Below are 26,098 nucleotides of genomic sequence, written 5' to 3' on the forward strand. Positions count from 1 at the left end.
TTTTATCAGTTCATTTTGGTTTTCTGCTGACATATCACCAAATGAAGCTAGAAAGATATGGACTTCATTTGGGAGGAAATTCATTCATTTCTTATCTTTGTAAAACTTAGGCTGGTCTCCATCATCAAGCAATGTCATGTTATTTCTCTGAGCTAATAAAAAAGATCAGCAACTCAGCATCTGTAGCTTGTAATTCAATATCAAGTGAAAAGTTTGGACAGCATGCTAACGTTTCATCCTAATGTTAATGTATTATCTTCAGGAGAGTCCAAAGGGCAGCCTTCTGGAATACGAATAAATGAATACCTTTAGCCTCAATTATTTTTAAGCTCTCTTCTTGTTTTCCAGATGGCACTTGTTCTTCCTAAATGACTTGAATTCCTCATTTGGATAGATAGATCAAATTTGCCACCAAGTTTGCCACTTACCTGCCAAGAGTGGTAGGAAACAACCTAAAACAGAAAAAGGGATAATTGTGACAACTGATATTTTCTCTTCTGGCTAGTCAGTTGGTTTATTTTAATCCTCTGCACTGTAAATTATTTCCAAAAGCTTCAAGTGGAAAATGCAGATGTAAACAGAATTTTGGTACTTCTAGGAAGCACAACTTGCACAATATTTTCAGGAGAAAAAATAGTTTCAGGAATTAAACTCAGGTGACTTTCTTTTTGAAGTGCATTTCTGTTTGTGTGGAGAAGGGGGTGTACAGCCAGAGGAGGCAGCAGCCTTCAAAGCATTCACGGGGAGGTCACAGTGTAACAGCATCATTTACCATGAGGTCACCAGCACAGGGCCAGGCTGGCCCAGGAGCCCTCTCTGGGGCACAGTGGCTTGTCCGGGTCTCTCCTGGCCATGTCAAGGAGCAGCACACACAGAGGTGCCTTTTACACATGCCCAAATCTACTAATTCATTTTGCAGAGGGGGGGAATGAGAATTTGTCAACTTGCTTAGTCACTACCAACTTGAAGCATAATTCAAGTAATGGTGCAAAAATCTCTATATGCTGTTATCTGTGTAATAACAGTCCTCTCCAAAAAAAGAAATAAAAATTCAGGATAATTTAATTTAAATTTGAAAACATAATATATTTGTAACATGATTCCAGATTTGCTGAATGTCCCTGGTCTCATGAGCCATGTGCCCTTCTATAATGTGAAAGGTCCCTATAATTTCTGTCCAGTCATCCTCTGTTGGACCCATTTCACATGAGCAAACTTGCTAGCAAACCAATAACTTTGTATTTGCACAATATACTGAGCATGAAACACCTAGAGCCACGTGGCGCTTGGACAGACTGTCATTGCACAACTCTGCTACACTACCAGAAGAAGAAAGCTGATGCTCCTTCACCAGGCTAATAAGAAGCAGTACCGAAGACACTGGAGAAAGTCTTCATTTTATTAAGCTGCATGTCTTCCTAACACAGTATCAGGAATGCACTCATTTTTTTTCTATTTTTTTTTCTGTTTAAACTTCTTGAAATCCTTAATCTTAACTGCCACAAAATGGCAGTTTACTGCAACTCTCAATGGACCGAGCAACTTGAACTGGATTTCTGTGGGCCAGTTCCCTGGGATTTAGAAGATGCTCCTTTGGCAGTGTGGTCCTCTGGTGCTGGAGAGTCACTGAAGCTTTCCCTCTCCCATTCACCCCTCCATGAACAGAAACCCTGGCCACTGGGCTGGGGCTCTGGGGGATGCAGCTGGGGGAATTTGCTGAAAGACTGATCTTTCATGGGGAACTGCAGGTTCATTGGAAATGTTTAATAGGCACACACCAGTTTTGACCAATGCTTCAAACCAGAGGGGTCCCCTGGGAATGTGGCAGGTCTCTTGGCTGCTGGGCTGCTGTGGTGGGCAGGACACAGCCTTGCCACGCTGGCTGCCCGTGAGCTGGCAACTTGGGCTTTCTGCAGCAGAGCTGGAAGAGAGGAAAGCGTGAGATCCCCAGCTTTGTGAGAAGCTTCAGCAGGTCTGCACTTGGATCCAGAGGGGATCACCCTCTGCCTGCCAGTCCCACCAACGGACAGCCCACAGGCCCTGGGGGCTGCCAGGAGGAGTCCCATGCAATGCAGGCAGCTGACTGCTTCGTTTAGCTTTTCAAAAAACTGGTGACTTTTCTGAAGGGAATACTTTCAGACTCTCCTCTCCTGGCATTTTCAGTTTGCGTTCCAGTTCAAAACAACCGTCGCTATTTGCAAACTGTATGACTTGCGTGGCCCAGTTAGAGCTGCAGTCATGTGCCCTCTGCATTCATGGAGAAAAAGCTGAAAAGGACTGCTCTGCTAAGGCTGAGAAGTTGGTACAGGGGTAGGAATTAAATTTTTAAGCTGACATTAGCCAGAATTGGTGCTAAGAGACATAGCGCTGCCTCCCTCACCTGCCCATTCCTATCCTCTCCCTCGAGTTTGTGCAAGCCTAGTCTGAACAACAGAGGAATTGATCCAGCTGAAATCTCAGCCAAGGGGAACAAAATCACAAGCTGTGTTCTGGCTCGGGGTCATGATGTGGTTTGCCATCCAGCGACACAGACACGTGTGCCCACGGGAAGCAGAGCTGGAGGGGATGGAGAGAGCTGCCTCTGCGGGGGACTGGGGAAGAAGATGCAAGGTGGTCTCTTCTGCTGGCTCCGGGGGCTTGTGCTTCCTCACGGGGTGAGGTTATGTGAGATGGCCAAGACTGGGGAGGGGCTGTTACCTCCCAACTCCAGCAGGAATTCGTGTCTTGGTGAAATCTTTCTGGTCTTCACTTCCCCCTTGCAGGAACGGTGCACGCACGAGTGCCAAGCAGTCGCCAAAATTGCGGAGATGGGCACGTGGCAGCCTGGGCTGAGTATGAGAAGTGGTGTGTAGGCGACGCTGGGAGGTGCCCCCACCCCAGCTGTCCAGGGAGTTCACTCGTGAGGTAAGTGGTGAGCATTTACTCTACAACTGTGTGTTTCAGGGTGCCTTTTCATGATGAAGTTGCACAAAATAGACTTTTTTTGTGTGTTGAGAAACCAATTCAGAGTTGTGGAGCACTTCTGCATCTGCACAGTAACGCTTAGTGGGGATTTTGCAGGCTAGCTCCAGGCTTGGAGGAAGAGAGGCATGTGGAAACTCGGGCTGTCCTCAAAAGGGGGCATGCAAGAGAAAGTTTCAAGGTCCTTTACAAGTTAATGGCTGTTTTTTCTGCTTTCCAACGCAGAACAACTAAATATTCTCATCTTGTTGGAACCCATATGTCTTGTGTGACTTCTCTTTCATCTTCTTTCTTTCATCACCTTTCTTTATCTGTGACTGGAAAAATGTAAGTTAATTCCTGGAGAAGCTTGCAAAAGACAAAAAGGTAAGTGAACTAACTTCACCTTTGTAGAATAGGTCAACTTGTTGGTACTTGCTGTTACACAATGCATGCTGCTTTTAACTACTGAGAAGATGGCAGTGACACCAGCACTGGACTGCATTGCTTTAACCACTCACGCATACAGGAACTGTTGAGCAGATGGAGCGAGCTCAAAAAGTGGCAGAGAATGTCTTGAAGACTGAAAAACCTGCTATACAGAAGCTCAATTTTTTTTTTTAAGCTATTAAAGGGATAAATGTAATTTTCTGAATTTACTTTTTCAAAGAAAAAACTTGTCTTGATTTGACATTTGCTATCTTGTTCCATATATTCTCTAATGAGCAGCTGTGAATTTTATGCAGGAACTATTGGATGCAGCTTTATGCAGTTTATTGGGTGGGAGATCAGACCTTAAATATTTAAACCTGATGTACAGGCATGGAATCTAGAACAGATTGAGTGACACAGCAAATAATTTATTCACTGAATATAGCATCTTCCTCTGTGGAAATATGCACACAAATATATTTTAATTTGTTCACTCTTTACAAATACTTTTTGATTTTTCAGCCTAGCATCCAGATGAAGGAAGGCTTCAGTGATCACAATGTCTATCCATCCATCCATCCCATTCTAATAACTTTTAAACCAACTGCTATACTTCAACATCGTGCAGTAGTGTGACACACAGCCCAAAGGCATTAGGGTAGGATCCATTTCACCTAAGTTTAGACTTCTATAGTATCAATGTCTTCATCTGAGATAGTCACTGTAGGTTGTCCTTACAGTTAGTAGAGACCAGTTGGCACTTTTAACCATGATTCAAGTCACCTGATTTAGATGTCTATTTTGGGATGGGATGAATCATGGACTAAGAGCGCCTTTCTCTCTTTACTGCTTACTTAGGATGATCTGCTGAGATGAAGAATAGTGGAATAGTGGAATTTTCTACATGACTTCTGAAGACCAGCTCTAGATAAGAAAGGAAATTTAATGAGACAAAAGCTGAAGTGTTGTCCTGGTTTCGGCTGGGATAGATTTAATTTTCCTTCTAGTAGCTGGTATAGTGTTATGGTTTGGATTTAGTATGAGAAGAATATTGATAACACACTGATGTTTTCAGTTGTTGCTGAATAATGTTTAGGCTAAGTCCAGGATTTTGCAGCTTCTAATGCCCAGCCAGGAAGAAGGTTGGAGGGGCACAAGGAGTTGGGAGGGGACACAGCCAGGGCAGCTGACCCAAACTGGCCAAAGGGGTATTCCAGACCATGGGACGTCATGTCCAGTATATAAATGGGGGGAGTTGGCCTGGGGAGGGTGGATCACTGCTCGGGAACTGACTGAGCATCGATCAGCGAGTGGTGAGCAGTTGCATTGTGCATCACTTGTTTTGTATATTCCAATTCTTTTCTTACTGCTATTGTAATTTTACTTTACAGTAAAATACATAAAAACTACATATTGTACTTTACAGTACAATAAATAAAATTTACAGTTTTATTATTGTTATTATTATCATGATTAGTTTCTTCCTTTCTGTTCTATTAAGCTGTTCTTATCCCAATCCACGAGTTTTACTTTTCTTTCCCGATTCTGTCCCCCATCCCACTGTGTGGGGGGGAAGTGAGCGAGCGGCTGCGTGGTGCTTAGTTGTTGGCTGGGGTCAAACCACAACTAGTGTGTGCTCACCAGCAGTGGTGGGGCCAGATTTTGGGGTATCAGGCCCCTGGCAGCACATGCCCCTTGTCAGGAAGCTGAGGGAGCTCAGCTGCCCTTCACCTAGCTGGTATTTAGAGGACATGAGAAGAAAATGAGTGTACTGCTGAGGTGAGGGGAACACCACACAGAGCTTTAGGGTCAGGAGAGCTGTCAGAGTTATTGTGTAAGAAAATAAGACACTCATTCAAAAGAAACAAGGCTTCACCAGATTTACTGCTGACAGAATTAATTGCTTATTCCCATGAACTTACCACAACTCTGCGTGTTGTGACTGCTCAGATAAACCAACTTCTACAATAAGTCTTTCAGCATTTAGAGGTCAAGGCCCACCTCTGATCAGCTTATGATACAAATTTCCTTTTCCAACTTGATAATTTTCAAACAAGCACTTCTGATGTTTTTCCCCGCAGCCACTCTCGCTTCTCTTGAAAAAGTCATTATAAACACCTCTGACCTTTGGCTTTATTGCCTATAACTGGAGGTTTAACATCTAGTGCATATATCAATGCCTAAATTTATGCTTCCTGACCTTGCGTTGTCCTCGGTGTTTCAAAGGAGCAGTGGCAGATATGAAAACACTTAGGTTACCCAGCAGCTAATGCCTGCAACTACTCAGTTTCATGACTTGCATGACTGATCTGGCCTTTTTTAAGTGGTTTGCCCTTCCAAAGAGATATGATCATACGGGAATTCTTTGAACACTTATTTCTCATATGAACAGATCCAACTTTTGGTAGTGTGACCCAAACTGACCTATCTTCCTGCTCTGCTTCTGCTGGGTGAACCAGTCAGTCTCTTTTCTGTAACTCTCTGCAACAATTTCAGTCCAGGAGATAGGCATATCTTTTGTTTCAAAGTGGTTTGATAAAGAAGTATTCAAGGTGCTGCTAACAGCTTAGGGTGTTATTTATTACTCACATAACACCACAAGAGAGCTCTGCATTGAGTTTTAAAACATGATTTATGATCTCCACTTTCATTTTTTTTTTCAGCTTTTGCTGAGATTCCTCTGGAGTCTAAGGGCTTTGCTATTCACCTTGCCTGACGCATCTGTTTTTTCCTTCAGAAGAGCTGATCTGTTACTTCTGACAATGTGACCAAGGTGTCCTTTTGCCAGAACTTGTTTGACACCAGCAATGGAGCAAAGAGACCCTGAAATGTCACTGACGGCTGTTGGCTGCTTCAGTGCATTTGCTATTGTTCCAGTGAGTGTGATCTAATGGAAAGCAGAACATTCTTATTATAGCAAGCTATAATTCACTGGCTGAACTCTCAAGTGTATGCAGCGACCAGTGTAACTGCTTCAGAGCAGCAGCTGGGCCAGGAATCTGTTGGCTGCACCGTTCTCCCAGCAACATGGGAAATAACTGGTTTTCCCATCTGCTAAACTTCAGTACTTTCCAAAATGTGTTCATGCTGCACTGGGATGAAAGCAAAAAATGTTCTTGCAAGAACTTGACCTGAGCCGAGATATCAGCATTTAGGGCACTTAGTTTGGGAGGCTGAAAAGACATCTATTCCCCCTCCCTCTGCAAGGGTGGTAAATATTAAATTATTCATTCAAACTGGAACAGCTGAGACAGAGGAGACTGAAGAAGAGAAACTTTCAAATAGGTTGGTGGTGAGATCACACATCTGGAACATGCAAACAAAGTTCCTGATGCGAGCCAAAAAGACAAAAAGACATACGTCCTCCCCAGCCAAGGCTGAGTGTCCTTTCCACTGCGCCTGCAGGGATGATGCTCTCTCGCGGTGACCAGAAATTCATCCTGGAGCTGAGAAGCCTCTTCCCGATGAACATGTTGTCCAACCTCATGCGCTGTTGTGTTCTGTCCTTGTGGTGCCCTCCAGCGTCCCCTTCCCGAAAGGACTCAGCAGAGCAAAGCCCTTAAGAAAAGAGCCTGCAGCCCTGTGATGCTCCGTCGGGAAGAGCAGGAGGATCAGCCACCGAATTTAAGTTTGAATTTCATTTCCTGGGTAGGCAGTGACTAAAGGCAAGAAATTCAAGCGCCCAGCTGACCTTAAGCCAGGCTGAGAAAGGCAAGCTTTGCTACAGTCAAGAAAGCAACACGGTGTTCGTGGCTATCCAAGCAGCTCTTCGGAGCGCTGCCTTATCAAAGACGTTCCCTGTATAACCGTTTGCACTGTAGTTAAAAGCTGGCATCACTGAACACAGAATGAGAAGTCGTGATTTGTTCTGTGGCCGGTTGAAGTGATAAGAATGCAAGTTACAGGCTGTAAGACTCTTACTCTGAATTTTTCTCTTTGTTTAGATAACTAACTTCAACAAATTCACTGTTTTGAATCATAAAAATTATGTTTATACTCAGAATAATCTCACACATAAATAACACAAAATAAAAGCAGTCTGTTCGATTTGGCTGTTTCTAATTTCTTCAGCAAAATTCTGACCCTGCTGATCTTAACGGCTAGTCTCATGTCGCTACGTGGGAATTCCACTTACAGAATACACGGTGTCCTTCAAATGAAAAAAGAATACATTGCTTGGGTAACATTTACCTTATCAGCATTTCACAAAAAGAAGAAACATACCAATTTACAAGCCTCTACATACTGGGCTTCAGTTAGTATAATGGACACCATAAATCTATGCAAGACCTACAGCTAAATTATGGATACTTAGGGAAAACCAGCTTTTGCTAAGCGAATATTCCACTCATATTATTTAACTGTTTTTGAAGGAAAATGATGACATAGTAAGCTCTGAAATGTATCTGCAGTACAGAAAAATCAGTTTTATCAGACCCTTAAGTAACAGGGCAAATATTATAGGAAATAAAGGATCCAGCTAGTTTTTACTTTAACCTGTGTTTTTTACTTCAGTGATGCTGACAAATAATTCATTTGTGGAGACTTGCTTAAAATCTTTTTTCTTTTCTATCATAGTCCAATTGTAAGTTCTGTCTTTTTAGCAGTTTTTACCACACATTCATGGCTTGACTCCTCAAAATCAGCCCTGAATTTTGAAGCAAAATCATCCCTTTTGCTTCCTCAAAATTAGTCCTTAATTTTGATCTGCTCTACTTCAGCTCCTGGCAACAATATACATTATTCTTTACTTTAATGTTACTTAACATTATTCTTTCCACCCCCGCTACTTGGACTATTTTGAAGATAATAACCAGAAGATGAAGGTCCTAAATTGTTGTGTACTCTGTTAGTTTCTATCTTTTTCTTCATAGATGAGCCCTGGATGACCATTTTACTACCTGCTCTCAATAAAAGATCATGGATACTTGTGCTGCTGCAGAAGATTTGGCTGGAGATGTAATATTTCCTCCCTGTTCTCCTCTCCGGCTTCAGGAAGAAGTCATCTACCAATGACTTACGCCAGTAGCAGGTTGTTCAGCCTTTTTGTGGTGAGGACATAGCAATGCCACATCGGCTTTACTCCTTCCATGAAGTCAGGACTTTTGTGCTACCAGCCTTGGCAGGAGACCAAGGAAGAGCCTTGCCGTTCCCTTTCTGCACGACAAGAGCAGGTTGCGATCCCTCTCGTACCGCTGTGATCTTGGCTATGTTTCCGTACAAATGGTAAAACTTTGGTTAGGGTAAGTGAATAACATATACTAAGTCTCCTTCTACAGCTTATGCCTCCATACAAAGAAATCTCTTTATGCCAAGCAAAGCAACGCTGGCCTTTTCTCTGGCAACAACATTATTCATGTGAAAGGACACATCTGAGACAATCAAAGATTCAAGGCCAGAGTCTGAGGATTTTTGGGAAATGATTTACTGATACACCTCAACAGTTCATGCTTGCTGGGCAGAAGTTCTGCACCTATGTTCCCCAAATCTTTTGCCTTCTGAGTCACACCTCTATCCCAGTGAAATGTAAGCTGCAGGCTCTAGAGATACATTTGTTCCCCAAGAACTGTTTTCACCACTTTCTTTACACTGGTAAATTACCAACCAGGCTATCACAGAATCACAGAATGGTTGGAAGGCACCTCTGGAGATCAACTGGTCCAACCCCCCTGCTCAAGCAGGGCCACCTAGAGCTGGTTGTCCAGGACCATGTCCAGATGGCTTTTGAATATCTCCAAGGATGGGAGATGCCACAACCTCTCTGGGCAACCTGTGTCAGTGCTCGGTCACCCTCACAGGGAAAAGGTGTTTCCTGATGTTCGGAGGGAAACTCTGGTGTTTCAGCTTCTGACCATTGCCACTGGTCATGTCACTGGGCACCACTGAAAAGAGCCTGGCTCCGTCCTTTTTGCACCCTCCCTTCAGGTATTTATATACATTGATAAGATCTCCCTGAGCCTTCTCTTCTGCAGGCTGAACAGTCCCAGCTCTCTCAGCCTTTCCTCACAGGAGAGACGCTCCAGTCCCTTCATCATCTTTGTGGTCCTTTGCTGGACTCTGTCCAGTAGCTCCATACCTCTCATACTGGGGAGCCCAGGAATGGACACAGTAGTCATCAGTTTGTAACAATATGTGATCCTACTGTCCTGGACCAGATTCAAACATCATCACTTTTAATAGATTTCTCCCCTGATGGAAATGATGCTTATACTTAGCATTCAGGTAGCTTTCTACCAGCATTTGAGACAAGGAAGATGAGGACAGCAATGTAAATTCTGATAATAATTTGTTTACACAGGGTATTTGCAGTAAGTTATAACCACACAGTGATTTTTACATTAGCAGACCTTTTTGGACAATGGCTTCAGCGCATTTTAGACACCGTAGGTACCCAAGGCAGCCAGGACTCGTGGACATATTGGCATACTGAGAGGACAGCCACGCACTTCTGGACTGCCAGGTAGAGACTAGAGGGGCATATAAATCCCCTCCTCCAGGCTTGACTTAGTGGCCCACAAATTGACACCTAGTGCCATTCGAGATGCCCTGCAGCCCCTGGGGCACCCGCGCAAGGTACATTGAGATGACTGAGCCCTGACCTCCACACCTGATGGGTAGGTGAGCAGACCCACAGGGATGTAGCGGCTTTTCGGGCACCCTAAGGAGCCCGACGGCTGCTCTAGGTGTGCATGGGTCCTGGTCCATGGCCAGCAGGCTCGCCTGGCTGCCTTGGCTCACCTGGCTGGGAGCAGCCATACAGGTGGCCTGGTTAGAAGGGGAAAATTGCTGAACAGAAGAAATTGTCTGCTGAAAAATAGTGACAGAGAAAGGCCTGCCAGCCTGGGACTGTGAGCCTGGGGACTGGGCCTGGGAACCACAAGTGTCCTTGAGAAGTACAGCCGGGGATCCAGAAACTGGAGACATGCTAAAGTACCACCGATAAGCACAGAACCAAGGGACTGTAATGGCAACTTATCATCTGAGAAGGTGGAAAACAGCATAGAAAAATAAAACTGCTCTGAAAGAACAGAAAACAGCATCATCTCTTGGCTGTTAGAGGTGAAAAATAGAAATTAAGAGAATCTATTGGCTGCTCAAAGTTGGATCTCCTACACTCTCTTATGTCTCTCTGTTATAAGAAGGACTTAATTTTTATCCAAAATGGAGTGTCTCTTGCTGAGAACATCCTGGTTGAACTTCCCATGAGCTCTTGGACTCCCATTGGGAACTCTGGCTGACTTGCCTCTGTGTTGGGGATCTGCTTTGAAGGGAGGCTCTGTTATCTTACTGCTTGGGTCTGTCCTCCCCGCTTTTGGGGATGGGTGGGTGTCCCCCCTGCCCTGGACTGGTTTGTTTCTCCTGTTTGAGATGGTTTGGCTCCTGAAATCTGTCTAATTCGCTTCATGATCTGCTGTTATATTATTGTTGATAAGTTTGCTTCACTAATGAGAAGTTGTAGTTACCCGTAATAGTATATACCTACTTGGTTGTTGCTGTCATTGGTTGTACTACCATCCTGCTTGATGCTATTATTGATTGATACCATACTAGTGATTGATACTGTATTGCTGATTGCTGATAATAATTGGTAATAACTTGATATATATTCACTCATTTCACTTCATTAATCTTCATATTAGCTTTATTAACCATAGGTATATTTGCTAGTGGTCATTTTTGTGGTTGTATACTTGCTGGTGGTGATTTTTGTGGTACTTGTGGTAATCTGTAATAAAGTAGAGAAGTTTAGAGAATAAAGCCTCTGTCCCCTTATGTATTGTGCAATCCTAGGAACCCATGATCACGATCTCTGCACAGCTGCAGGCTGGGTAACTGTTTTGGGTTTGTGTGGCGGGGTTTTGGTTGCGGGGCAGGGGCTGCAGGGCCGGCTCCTGTGAGAAGCTGCCAGAAGCTTCCCCGGCTCCGAGTCGGACCCGCCGCTGGCCCAGGCCGAGCCCGTCAGTGACGGCGGTAGCGCCTCTGGGAGAACAGAGTTCAGAAGGGGAAAAAACCTGCCGGGAGTGAGGGGATGGGAATGGGAGAGGAACCCCTGTGCAGATCCCGAGGGGAGTGAGGAAGGAGGGGAGGAGGAGCGGGGGAGGAGGGGATGCCCCTGCAGCCCGTGGGGAGACCAGACGGCAGGCTGTCCCCCCCCAGCCCAGGGAGGGGAGCGGGGGAGCAGATGCCCACCTGCAGCCCGGGGAGAGAGGAGCCCACGCCGGAGCAGGGGGATGGATGCCCCCCAAGATGGCCGGGACTCCAGGGGAAAGCCCGCAATGGAGCAGGCTGTGCCTGGAGGACTGTCTCCCGTGGGAGGGACCCCAGAGTGGAGCAGGGGCCGAGTGAGGAGTCCTCCCCCTGAGGAGGAAGGAGCGGCAGAGACAAGGGGTGAGGAACTGACCCCAACCCCCATTCCCCGTCCCCCTGCGCCGCCGGGGCGAGGAGGGAGAGAAAACCGGGAGTGGGGTTGAGCTGGGAAGGAGGGAGGGGTGGGGGAAGGGGTTCCAAGGTTTGGTTTTACTTCTCATTATCCTTGTTTTGATTTGATTGGTAGTAAATGAAATTGATGTTGTTTCTTCCCCAAGTTGAGCCTGTGTTCTGCCCGTGACCATAAGTGGTGAGTGATCCCTCCCTGTCCTTGTCTCAACCCACAAGCCTTTCTTTATGTTTTCTCCCCATCCCACCATGGCCAGGGAGGAGGAGTGAGTGAGAGTGAGCGGCTTCGTGGTGCTTTGTTACCGGCTGGGCTTAAACCACAACAGTAACCCTTTGGGTTGTGACATTTCCCAAATGCCAAATCACGCTGTGAACCAAGCCCTTGGTGTCAAAACACAGGCAATGCTTTTTGGCACCCCAAAACCTCTCACCTGTGGCAAAATGTAATTGGTCTTCAGAATTTGGACTATTTTTTTTTCCTTAAAATTTAGACGTTTTTATTTCCAATACTGTTACTCAAACAATCCAAATGAAAACATGTTCAATTGCTAATCAGACATCTGTTTTATCATCATTTCTTGTTAGGCATTTTGATTACAACAAATGACTGTGAAATTCATTGTTAAAAAGCGAGTTGTTGTCTCTGTAATAAAATGAAAAAGATAAAAGTGGCTCCAGTGTCACACTGTGTAGCTTATTGTGAAGGTGGTTTGACAGCCTGGGTGTAACAAACATTCCAGTTGGTTGATATGAAAGCAAGGATCAGCACGGGGCTCAGAAAACAAAGCATATTTCAACTGCAGCCACGCGTTTGTCAGCGAGTCTCACAGTTTCCAACTGATTTTACAATAAGAATAATTTGTTTGTGTCGTGTGTCGACAGTTTTATTTAAAGCATACAATGAAAAATACCAACATGCTGTTATTCCTTTTAACAACTGCTGCACTACAAATTTTAATTTTTAAGTAGTAACATTCTCACATTACACTTACAGATTTGTTTTTCTGTTGAAATATGTTCCCTTGTGTTATCACAGTCCATCCTTAAAGTGTATAATTAGAAAACCTATCTGTATAAGCAATATGTCTAACACTTATAAGCCAGGGAAATGCTTTACACAAATAAGTTATATTTTTAACTTTTCTTGTTGACAAAAAAACTGCCAAGGCAGCAACTAGTGTAACATCCAGTATATCTAAATGTGTGTGTTCCCATTCTTACCAACAGATATCGACTATGTATTCCTCATAACTTTACTAATTGCCTATATTTTTATTGAAAATTTAATTTTCATTGAGATAACAATGAACACATACTAGTCTTTTGCATGGCAAAACTCATCTGGTATTAAGTGAATCGCTCACACAAGCTATATAGAATTGTATGTATTTTCCTTTATTCTTTAGGGGACTTCTGGGAACAGAGCTCTGAGTAGTGTCACACTTGTAAATGAGCACCAGCAACTCATTTTTCACCCCTTTTTTCCAGCAGGCATTCCAGAATGTGTCCTTTTCTTTATTGTGGCCACCAGCGATGAGATTTTTTGAATTAGATTCACAGATGAGCTTTTATGTACTATTCACATCTGTGCATCTTCTTTGGTGCCCTGTGAATCACTCAGTTATGGATAAGAAAAAAGAAAATAAAAGGGACAAGAGATCCTCCTTTTGCATGGAGGAGTCAAAATACAAATCTGTGCATTACAATGTTTTTGATTACTTATACAAAGTAGGTCTTAACAAAAGGATGAGAAGATTCATTGCAAAAAGGTCAAGAGGCTATAGTAGGACTACCGGCTTCAACTCCATTCTCCAGGCAGGTGGATTCAGTCTTTGAAAAAGATCTCCCAGTTTGGGTAAACCCAGCTTAAAATGGGTTGAGAATTCAATTCAACTGAGAATTCATGTCACAGGCAATTGAAAATTGAGCCTTGCTTTTCATACGAAAGGCTGGCCTATCTCAGTTACAGAACATAAGCAAAGCTGCTTATAGAAAGTTATATGCTGAAGTAGGTGCTTCTTTCCAGCACGTATTTCTCAAACATCCTTGAGAACTGGGAACAAAAATCTTAGTTTACTGACTGTTCTAAGGGGCTCCATCTTCCCCTGTCTACTATCTGGAGCCTCTTGCATCTCCCATCCTGCATGTTGCACAAAAATTCTTGGAGCATACATAGGATTTCATTGAGCAGCCATCCCCAAGGAAATAATCCTTAAGGGAAATCTAGTCTCAAAAAAATTTCATATGCCTGCATGGTAAGTGAGTTATTGAATGGTGATATTGAGGATCAGTCTAATACCTTCATGTTGGCTTTCATTAGACATTGATGTTTGTTTATCCATGGATTTAGTTCTTGTATTTTAATTTTCCAAATATGAACCCATAAGAATAACTGTATATAGGAGAAGTCCCACAGAATTCAAGAAGGTATGCATGCGCATACAACTATTTGTGTGACTGCTGGGTTTGCAACTAGAATTACCAAACCCAGCTGCTACTAGGGAAAAACTGCCCCTAAACCCAGCATGGGTTTGGAAAGAGTTAAAACTGTAAGATCAACTAACCTAGGTTTCAGAATAATATAAAGCATGGTCTTATTCAGTCATTTCATTCATCATGTACTTTTTCCTGCAAGAACTGCCGCTTAAAAAATCTCAGCACAAAGCACTTTTCAACACCTCATAGCTTTGGTTGATGCTAATTTTGCCTGCTTCCCTCTTTGACCAGCTAGAAGTTGGCACTTGAGCTTACTGGACTCTTGACTGATCCACAAATGATCTTGCGGCTTAACTTCAGGAAGAGATTAAATGATCATGATCTCATCTTGATTAAGAACTAAGCACAACATCTTCCTTTCAGCATAACTTTCCAACAGTAAGTTCCTCCCTCACAACCTTGTAACACACTCTCCCATGCACCTACACAAGCATGAATAAACAAGAAAACAAAACATTGTCAAACTGTTTCACTCACAGACTGAAGAAAGCTTATTTTCAGATTTGAATTCCTTGGAAGCACAGATGTTGTCAATTATAAAATGCATGGGCATAAGGAATTTTGAAGATAACAGCATATATATATATTTTTATATATATAATTTTTTTTTTTTTTTACTATTAGTATAGCATTAAAGAAGATCCCTGTAGTGTTCTAACAATCTGCATCACATACAGTTGGAAGCCCTCTGCTCTACTTAATATTACCACATACAGTACTACCTAAACTGCATTATGAAATTTCTTTTGGGGATATACAATATTTCAAGTTCAACTGAGATCTTGTTATTAAACATTTGGAGATTGAAAATACGGTACTGGACAATGAAAGAACACCGTCCCATAAAGCACAACATACATGCCATTTTTCACAGTTCTAACAAAACAAGATTGTACATAACAATGTCACAAGTAGCTCAGTACATTGGTATGATCAATATTAAGTCCAGCTGATATTGTCACATATTAAGGGCCAAATCCTGGCTCAATGTGCAGTTGAAGCCTAAACAGATGTTTAGAGAAAATAATATGAAGCCACCCTGAAGTGCTATACTGCTAACAATACCATTTGTTAATCTACCTAAGATTTTTGGCCTGAAGTAGGTACCTAACTTGTGCTACGGAAGGAACACATGGCCAGTGGTACTTGGCTCCCATCCTAGGACATATCTTCATGGATTTGTCGTGGCCAAGGGCAGCGGAGGCTGAGGGGCAGTCTTCCTTCTGGGTATGACAGTTGTGGCAGGCATCTCTATCTACTGTTCTGCCAGAATTTGGCCAAGAGTTCGAAATCCTGTACATCTTATTCAGTAGTCCCACTGAAGTCACTGGAACTTTTTTGTGAGTAAGATGAAAAGGATTTGGCCCCCGAAGTTTATAACCCTTTAAGTAGCAAGAGACTAGTTTCATTGCACTTAGCCCATCATTCACAAATAACTTCCTACTCGAAAACAGAAGAGGGTTGTTGATGTATAGGAAGCGTTGGCTCACAAAGAGGAAAGTGAGCAGCAACGGCTGACTACTCGTAGCATTTTGGAACTGAACTCCCAAAGGGAAAAAGAGACACTTGCATAGGACAATTTCATCCAATGTCTGTCTGAGGCCAAAATAATTAAATAATTGTTTCTTCAATTCCTAAATACCATCTTATGGGTACCTTAGAAACACTAAATAACTGAATTATGTATACAGTTATAATTGGACATGTGTATTTGTGTCTCCATTGGACTTGATGGATAAGCAACTTCATCTAATAGTGTTAAAAATTTTACAAAAAATATTGGAGCAGATGGATTTTTCAAAGAGCTTCCTAAATACTTTCATATGGAACACATGGTCATGATTTTGGGAAAAGAGAAATTTTGCTCTCATCCATGAGAAGCTTTTGGTGACCGGAATGGGCAAGAACAGCATTTTCATATTTAAAACAAAGTAATCTTACTCTGTTACACAATTCCATGTTTTGTTCTGTGATTGTGGATTTGAATTATTATTCATTTGAATTAAATGGGATAAAGGATAACTGTATGCTAATTAAATTAATCAAAATTATATGACAGTGCTAGTCTGACCAAAAGTCATTGCAATGCAGCACTCAAAAATAGAATTTGAGATTTAAAATTGTGTAGTCAGGATGCAGACCCGAACTCTAAGTTAGAACTGGAAAACAGGACCAAGTACCATGGAGTTTAATCCCAACCGACAGAGTGAATTACTTCATCTCTAATACTGTGTCATGCTCATGCTGATGCTCAATATGTAGCTGCAAGAAAGCTACAGAGAGCAGAGCATGAGTCCTGAAAATGCTTGCTTCAACAGCATCTGCACTTACAGACAATTTTAGTGTTCCCCTTTTGCAACTGAGGTAAGAATTTGGCTACTTTATAAACACTGCTAAGAGCATGCCTTCTCATTGGCACCGGGGCCTGGAGGTGTCAATGATAATCTGAGGAAACTGCACGTGAAGCTTCTATGAATTGGTTAAGGTGAGTGAACTGCTGCCCTTTTGGTTACATTAAATCATTTTATTTCCTTGTACTGCTTCTTTCCTTCCCAAACAGAAGGATATAGACATTTTGTGCTGACAGCAGTTCTTTGGTGTCAAATTCTCAGGGGACATTAAGGGCTGCATATCCCTTTGGCTAAAGGAACAGGATTAGGTTTCATGCTTAATTCCCCCACTGCATGCTGAAATTAGAAAGAAAAGTTCTTGGAAGGTAATCTAAGTTGAGCAAAGACTTCACTCTACTCACTGGGAAAACTTTGCAGACTTCAACAGGCACAGCATTAGTCTAGCCTTTGGAAAAACGTGAATAAAAGCTCCATAAATAGGGCTGTAATGAAGGCTTCAAAAGGAGATACATAATAGTATGCCCAGGAGAAGGTTACTTTGGGTGATGTTGTGCCTACACCTGGTAAGAAAGGTGTTGAGATGTCTCTTTGTTCCTATTAAGGAAAGTCTCTTTGATTTCATCCAGTTTTCCCATGATTCACTGTTTTCCACACACATATCCTATTCTTAAAGGCAGATCCTGCAGTCTTTATTTGTTCCTCACTCTACTGGTTATTTGCCAGAATAATACTGAGGAAGAGAGACGCTCTGTGCATCTTCTCCATGCTCAGACACTCTTAGCCCTTGGTGCCTCCTGGCATGAACTGAGCTTCCAGGTTTTGCCCCCGCTGCGGCAGCTCCTAGCTCTTTGCGTTGGCGAGGACCTTCTCGGATGAGCAGATAACCCAGCGGTACGTTCCTACACAGATGGGAAGAGTAGGAACAGGAGCAGACACACCGACTGGCCTTCATGCCTTCCACCTGGAATGCCAGGAGAGTCCCCCTGGCATGAGGAGGAGGATGGGGCAGCGGTCTGCTCCTTGGTGTACCCGTGGAGGTCAGGAGAGCAATCTGGCACCCAAGGTAGTCCCTGGGGTTGGCTCGCAGCGCTTACAGGAGCTAAGGTATTTTGTGGATTCGGGTCTTGAAAGCCATGTCACAGCATTAGATATGAGAAATAAAGGGTTCCGTGGCAGAAGATAGGGATCTCTTTCATACTTCTGAAGGAGAAAATGTTTTGAGAAATTTTCTGTGAATACCACCGCCCCAAAAAGAAAGTTTGCACATGCTATATGCTATATTTTGGGGGTTTTGGTTTTGTTTTTTTTTCCCCTTTTGTTTATCATAATAGAAAATGCTTAGAAAAGAACAAAACTGATCATTTTTATGATGACATGGCACATTTCTGATGTATGTTGAGATTTATTACTAGCAATATTTGACTTTCACTTTGGGGTCTGAAAGCATGTAAAACTCAGTATTAAAAAAGCCTCACAACAATCTTCTGAAGCAAGTTTCTCTCTATTTTACAGGTAAGGAAACCAAGGCACAAAGAAATTAAATTATGTGCCTCAGGTAGTGCAGTAAGTCAGTGGCAAAGTCAGGAAGAGAATGAAATTCTGCAGTTATGGGTTAACTCTCTCTTCCTGCTAAGAAGATTAATCTCATCCCTAATACACTGTTTCACACCACCAGTATTAAAGATCGTGGAAACTGGCCAATTTGCACTGTTAAAACTGTTGCAAAGCCAACGATTTTTTTTTCCATCTAGGCACGAAAATGCTACTTAAAGGGTTAATTATACTGCTGCGCTGGTAAACATTTTTACTTGTTGCTGGTTAGACCCATATTTAAATACTGACTGGGACAGAAGAGACTGAGCTGGCCCTGGACTCCCTTGTCTTGGTGTTGGGCATGGATATCGTACAACAGGATACCCCCACCGTGGCCTCAGGCAGCTCATCTTCCTCTGTCCATTCATTGAGATCCGGGTTATAGCACTGAATGCACTTCTTGTACTTTTTCTCTATTTCATTCCAGCCACCCACTAGGTAAATTTTCCCGTTAAGGGTGGAGGCGCCAGCCGTACTCACTCCGGTTTGAAGTGGGGCCACGTAACTCCACTGCCCCGTGTAAGGACTGTAACACTCCACAGGGAGAACGTCGACCCTTTCGGCTCGCCCCCCCAGCTGAGACCCTCCCATGACGTAGACCCTCTCCAGAAGGGACACCGCGCAGTGCCACCCCCTTGGGGTGCTGAGGCTGGACCTATCCTGCCAGCTATCTTTGCTGGGGTCGTACGCGCACACCGAACGAGAGTAAGCGTTATTAATGTAACCTCCCGTGACCAGGATCCGACCATCCACCACCGCGCTGGCGTGGCAGCACCTGGGCACCTCTAGGGGTGCCTTCATCTGCCACTGATTAGTTGCAGGCACGTAGCATTCCACCGAGGAGAGGCAGCCCTCCGAGTTGCGACCGCCCACTGCAAAAAGGAGGCCGTTGAACACATTCAGGCTGAAGTGAGTGCGCCGCTGATTCATATTTGCCAGGTGAATCCAGGTGTTGAAACGAGGATCGTACCTGAAAGCATTGAAAGAAGAGGGTAACTGTCTCACGTACGGCTCTGCTAAATTCTGCAGTCCTGTCTCTGTCCTACTACTGCTGCAGGTGCAAAGTTGCTAAAATTTTAGTTAGTTGTTTAGCCCGTTAGAAGTCGGTGGAATGAAACTGGTATTCCTGGTTATATTTCCAAATAAACTTAGTTTTTGATTGGAGGAAAATCTGTTTGTATCATTCAAACCTGGTATTACTTCAGTGAAGTAAATCTGACTCTTCCTTAATTTGCTTTTGTACACTAACCTCATTAGAATATTGGGAAGAGATACTTTCAACGTACAATAGAAATTTCAGAAGTATTTTTGCAATTTACGCCTACAGCAAAGATGTCAAAATTTACTCAAAGTGTTTTGAAAAATGTTAGGTTGTGATTTATACTTGCATCTTTTTAGTACTTTCTAAATGGTAAGTATTCTTTCCCTGACATTCATATGGGGTAAGATTTATGTGGAAAGAACATCTTTGCTTTCTAACACCATTCCTGTCTGAAATAACATTCTCTGTCCTTGACATTTAAATGAGCAATTTTGAAATAGGAAATAGCAAATTATGACTCCTGAAGGAGTTGAGTGAGGTACATTAGTAGGCGCATACATTTCTCCTGTTGCATGCTGAGGGGACCAGAGAATCACATGAGAAAAAAGACTATGAGAAAGTAAATACTAATTGTTAGCTGTCATTGAGCATTGTCATCTGCAGCTCTGAAGCCAAGTCCACAGACACACTGAGGTGACTTGACATGCTCGAGGTTAATGGCAGAACAGGGAGCAGAACCCGTTCAGCCGTGGACCATGAGGATTTCCCCACGTCCTCCCCGCAACCACGGTGTGCACCGAGCACACAGCTCCTTGTGAGAATGTGGGACATAGCTTAAAGGCAGAAGGTCAGGAGATCGACAGCATAATCTCCTTTACGTGACATATTTTTCTGACAAAAAGTAGATTACGCAATAAAATTGATCTAGAGAAGGTTCCTTGTTCATTAACTTTGTATGTTGGTTGATGTCCTCAGGAGAAGTTACCTGAAAGTTCCTTCTGGGAGCAGAAAAAGAAGCACTGGTAGGACTGTGGTTGTATATTGCCATTGCATGTCCATAGTCTGTTAGTAGCAAAAAGCTGAGTTGTCTCACCTCCAGCCTTTGCTTCAAGCTATTGTGTGCTGTCAGCTTTTAGGTTGGACTATTTAAAAACTAGCATCACCCATTTGACTACTGCATGTTTAGCTATGCACTCTTCTGACCAGTGCAGTCCTTGGATGACTACAGATAGGAGCTGTAATATTTCAGAAGTGAGGTATTATTTGGGGTACACCACAGAAGAGAAATACAGCCTTCATGAGATGGTGACATTGTTTCTAAACTCCTGATAAATAAAAAAGCTGAAGGATATGAAATGCAGTATAAAAGCTGTTGAAAATATGGCAGATGGTGCATAGAAAGTCAAGATTCTAACATCTAAAAGGTGTTTTTCAGAACTTTCTGGGAGGCATCAGAAGCTCTTGAAATTTAAAAAGTCTCACCTTGTCTGAGTTGGTACATTTTAATGGTACCTTAGAACATCCCAGAGCTTCCTAGTTATGTTCCTATTTATTTCCTCCACTCAGAGTAAGTTTTCTTGGTTTTCCTCACTTCTCATTGTGCATGTGTAACCATGGTGAAGTTTTTGCATAACTTCAGCTGCATATTTCTGTTCATTCAAACTTTAATATAGAATGGCATCCATACCTCCCCCACCCTGTCCCCCTTCTGTTTATCTGAGTGGTTCACGCTGCGTGTCACAAACCAGCTTGGTCTATCTGCCTGCATTGTGTGGAATACATCTCTCTATCCCTTTTAAATAAATAATCAGTTACCTGCAGAAATTGCTGACTGCATGCTTGGCTTGGTTCCTGGCATCATTCTGGTCTTCCCCACCGGCCACATAGAGAAATCCATCCATCACCGTGACACACTGATTAAAACTTTTAGCAGGCATTTCACTCAGCTTCTTCCATCCGTTTTCAGGATCTCTGTATAAGATGTCTCTGCTAAGAGACTTTTCTGTTAGAGCTGGGCGTCCGCCAACAGTAACTAAGACTCTGAAACCTCCACGGATCCTTGTTCTTCTGGACTGAAGTGTATTCTGGTGATAGGGAAGCAAATGATAGTTCATGGCATCCACTAGGAGCTTATGGCAGTCTGCATCTTGCATCATTCTTGGCACAGTTTGAACATAATTGACAAGGTCTTGGGCTGAGATGGTACCGAAACGGATGTTACCTAAGAGATCGGCAGCAAACTTTACTCTTTTTTGGTCAAATTCCAGCCATTTTATTGCAATCTGGAATGCAACAATTTCAGAAGGCAACTGCAAGTCGTCATCTGCAAGAAGTTCATTAATCTGATCAAAAGTAAGTTTTAAGAACTGATCTGTTTCTGAAAATTCAATGAAGTTGTCTCTAATAAATTTGTGTGCTGCTTCCTTTGTTGTTTTTAGTCCGTATGTTTCTGCAATATTGGCAACATACATACAATTCTCAACACTGATTTCTTGGATTAGAAAATCACAGCACATCTTTACAAGGGTGTGAATCTGCAGATAAATTGCTGTGGAAATAATACTACCTATTGTATAAAGTGAGAGAGTAAGTTTTCCAGTGTAAGCATAGGTGATAACAGTAGCTAGACCCAATGGGGATACATCATTGAGGTCTACTCTTTGAGTGGATGGATCTTTCTTTAAGATGTTGTGAAAGTAGTCACTGCTTGAAGCCATCACCACCTTATGAACACTGAAGGATTTGGTTTTGGTACTGATAGTCAAGTCACAAAGAAAATTCTCTTGTCTCATTCTGCTTAGACCTTCCAAGAGATTTGGGCTATATGATGGGTCAGAAACTTCAGATGAGATGCAGCTGAAACCATTTCCTCCATCTAAGAGTCCATTCAAGCCATTTAGTTTACTGAGGGGGCCATCCTCCACGATGATAGTCATTTCATTGATATCTGCTTTGTTCTTTTTCACATTCTTCTTCTTAGGGGCCATGACTGCAATGAAATATTACAGCCAAGAGCTTGCTAAAAATAAAATTAAAATGTTTAGAGCTACACCACCGTTGTGATATTTAACAGCTATGTGATTATGCAACAAATCTAACCTTTGTCAATACATATAAATGCCACAAAAGTAAAACATACAGGATAACCCATCTTCCTAGGAACTATTATACTGTCCTAGATCATAGTGTGGCTGCTTATTAATAACAATCAATATGCAAATTGTGAAGAATACGCCCACAAGTAATTCCTTTTTTTGAAAATAAGGTCATAAATTAACATTTACCTATTATCACCACGTTCAAAGACCTAAATTCTCTGAATGAGTTTTCCAGACTGTAAAATTTGGTAAATATATATTTAAATCAGCCAGGTTCTAGAGCTAAATTCATTAGTCTGAAGCAAAGGAAAGATGCGGACCCCCAACTTTGTTCATCCTTACTCCAGGGCGAGTACAGACTTACAGGTGACTTCAGAATTTGACCAGGAAATATTAAGAGTGGGAGAAATTCTTGAAGAAAAAAGAAAGATAAGACATAAAGAGAAAGTGAATTTTAATATAATGTCATATGGATTTTGGATTTAGGATCTGCTCCAAGCTGCTTCCACACTTTTGATTTTCTAGACTGATGATATTCTATTTCCCATGTCAGATTTGCAAATACTTTCTACTCATAGCACACTTTGCTTGCTTTTCAATATCAGTAATTTGAAATTTATAATCCTACTTTTAGGACTTTCTGGAGATTTAGGGAGAAGAAGTCTAACTTTTATTTGAAAAAAATGTCATGCAGACTCTAGCAGGACATGTTATTTTAAACGAGGTCTTTGTGTGTGAAGGTGAGAATTACTCCCATACAGTTATATTAGAACAGATATTTGAATTACATTTATCAACTCTAGGCACATTCCAGCTCTTGCTGAAATGAAGAGCCACATTTTTGTCAAATGCAATGTGAGACAGCCCCTAAGTAGTCTTCAAAGGGGCTATTTCAAACAAATATATTTGTATATGCAAATATACCTTGAAGAAAAGCACTGATCTTCAATAACACAGTTAAACCAGAATTGCTGAGATCAGCATTCAAATAGATTCAAATATAGCATTTATCTCCAGTATATCCATTTATTTTAAAACAGTTTCTACACGCTAATTTTCTTGGTGATCCTTGCATTCACGAAAACCAGAACATGAAGAAATGCTACTTCATGATAAAACAAACAACCGGATTATTTTAGATAACTTAATAAAAAGACTTCAGTAATATTTCAACCTAGAATCTCAGCACATCAATTCTTCCTTAAGCACACAGCACATAACAAAATGGTAATTTAATTATAGAAAGGAATGGTTGCTGCCTGCGAGCACCAGGATTTTTTTTTTTTTTTGCTGCTGCTGCTGGGTGACAACCATGTGCAGAGCAGGCGAGGGAGAAGGCCATGTGTGCTGAAAGCGTCAGTGTCAGCCCGCACTGACGTGAGCTGCCATCCCCAAAATGTCGGTGCGCCAGCGCAGGGGTCAGCTGCTGCCCGGCTCCCCCCGGCTCCGGCTACATTCCAGGAGCTGCATCTGTTGAGAACTATCAGAGTCACCTCCCAGAATAGCAACCTCCCAGCAGCTTGCCATTTTAAGACAGGTTCAGTCAAAGGTATAGCTGGTGCTTTTAGTAGGCTTGGTTGTTTAACACAAGTTTTTTTGCAAAAAGCTATGATGTTGCAAGCGTCGTGTGTATTTGTTGGCACATAGACTAAAGGCAAAACAAGACTTTTGGATGTCTTTGTACGTTATCCACATAGTTATAGCTTTGCATATTAGTAGCCACAACTTTATAGCTAGCAAGGGCGTATTCTTTTGGCAGTCATACTTGAGGTTCTAAGTAGTTTCAGAGACCCATAACTTAAAAATTTTAATATATGCGGCACTTAATGTTTATTGCCTCACTTCATCATTGCAGAGCTCATTTAAATACGTGACATTTTAAGCTCTCTGTTCAAAAATGTCCACTCTACAAAGTTTTTTGCCTGAAAAACACTTTTCCATCAGCAGAAATGTCTCCAACCAGTTTAGTGTATAAGCACATAAGTGACAGGACATGCAAACCCAGTGAAACAAATCAAACGATCCTATAATAAATACAGGTTACTGAACTTTTAAAACCCTGGATGATTTGGTTTTCTATAGCCATTAGCTTTCACCTAATTTATTTTATCTTAAGACCAACTCATGCCAAAGGATACTTGGGGTCCCAAAACAATGCATTCAAACAACCAATCCCCTCCCCTTAAAATGTTATCTTCTAAACACTATCAAAGTGAAGAGTTAAAACCCCCTTACCCTCCTCAGAAAAATGTTGTCCCAGAGCTGTCCAAGAAGCTGTCAGCGAAAATGCCTCTTCCTTGGAAAATGAGAAGAGAAAAAGAGAGCAAACGTGGTACAAAAGAGAGAGAATGATCAGAGGCCACTTGGTAAGTCCCAGCTTGTGGTTTCCAGTGTGACGCTTTGCTGTCACAGGGAGCAAAAGAGACCGGAGCCTCTGCTCGGGTGCTCTTTAAAATGACCCCTCCTCTCCGTGCCTCGCTCCCTGCCTCTGCCCAGCCACGGGAGCTCAGCTTCCCCGGGCTGCCTGGCCTCCAGAAACCGCAGGGACAAGCCCAGACCCTCCAAACGCACACGTACAAGGGAGGAAAGGGAGGCGAAAGTGAAGACGGTAAATCCACAGCAGGTAATAATAGTCCCAGGTAATAGTAGGGTAGACCACTGGGTTCCCCACTTCAAAGTTGGGTGCCTGGGCAAAAGCCAGGATGCTCGGGGAGGGGGATGGGTTTAGATTGGACATAAGGAAGATATTTTTTACGATGAAGGTGGTGAGGCACTAGAATAGGTTGCCCAGAGAAGCTGTGGATGCCCCATCCCTGGCAGCATTCAAGCCCAGGGTGGCTGGGGCTTTGAGCAACCTGGTCTAGTGGAAGATGTCCCATGGCAGGGGAGTTGGACTGGATGATCTTTGAAGGTCCCTTCCAACTCAAACCATTCTGTGATTATATTATTCTATGACTGTGGTGGGTTGACCCTGGCTGGATGCCAGGTGCCCACCAAAGCCGTTCTATCACTCCCCCTCCTCAGCTGGACAGGGGAGAGAACATATAACAAAGAGCTTGTGGGTCGAGATAAGGACAGGAGAGATCACTCACCAATTACCGTCACGGGCAAAACAGACTCAGCTTGGGGAAAATTAACTCAATTTATTACAAATCAACCAAAGTAGGGTAATGAGAAATAAAACCAAATCTCAGAACACCTTCCCTCCACCCCTCCCTTCTTCCTAGGCACAACTTCACTCCGGATTCTCTACCAACCCCCCGCAGCGGTGCAGGGGGACAGGGAATGGGGTTTACGGTCAGTTCATCACATGTTATTTTCTGCCACTTCATCCTCCTCAGGGGGAGGACTCATCACACTCTTTCCCTGCTCCAGCGTGGGGTCCCTCCCACTGGAGACAGTCCTCCATGAACTTCTCCAACGTGGGTCCTTCCCACGGGCTGCAGTTCTTCACGAACTGCTCCAGCATGGGTCCCTTCCCCGGGCTGCAGTCCTTCAGGCACAGACTGCTCCAGCGTGGGTCCCCCGCGGGGTCACAAGTCCTGCCAGAAAACCTGCTCCAGTGTGGGCTCCTCTCTCCATGGGGCCACAGGTCCTGGCAGGAGCCTGCTCCAGCGCGGGCTTCCCACAGGTTCACAGCCTCCTTCGGGCATCCCCCTGCTCTGGCGTGGGGTCCTCCCTGGGCTGCAGGTGGAGATCTGCTCCCCCGT

The 26,098-nt window shown here is 43.0% G+C and overlaps 1 protein-coding gene and 1 long non-coding RNA gene across 2 annotated transcripts; one reads left to right on the forward strand and one right to left on the reverse strand.

The window, feature by feature from the left end:
* The first annotated feature begins 2,813 nt into the window (after positions 1–2,813).
* LOC142040930 (uncharacterized) lies at positions 2,814–4,418 on the forward strand. Its single transcript, XR_012653337.1, has 3 exons — positions 2,814–2,904; positions 3,294–3,327; positions 4,231–4,418. It is a non-coding gene; the product is annotated as an uncharacterized LOC142040930 (long non-coding RNA).
* An 8,248-nt stretch (positions 4,419–12,666) lies between these two features.
* On the reverse strand, positions 12,667–24,812 carry KLHL31 (kelch like family member 31). Its single transcript, XM_075049302.1, has 3 exons — positions 24,624–24,812; positions 21,106–22,309; positions 12,667–19,218 (listed from the first exon to the last, which is right to left on the reverse strand). Exons 2-3 carry the CDS (start codon positions 22,275–22,277, stop codon positions 18,486–18,488), a joined length of 1,905 nt encoding a protein of 634 aa, XP_074905403.1. The 5' UTR covers positions 22,278–22,309; positions 24,624–24,812; the 3' UTR covers positions 12,667–18,485.
* Between the last annotated feature and the right edge of the window lie 1,286 nt (positions 24,813–26,098).

Source organism: Buteo buteo, chromosome 17 (genome assembly GCF_964188355.1).
Source record: "Buteo buteo chromosome 17, bButBut1.hap1.1, whole genome shotgun sequence".
Classification (NCBI taxonomy): domain Eukaryota; kingdom Metazoa; phylum Chordata; class Aves; order Accipitriformes; family Accipitridae; genus Buteo; species Buteo buteo.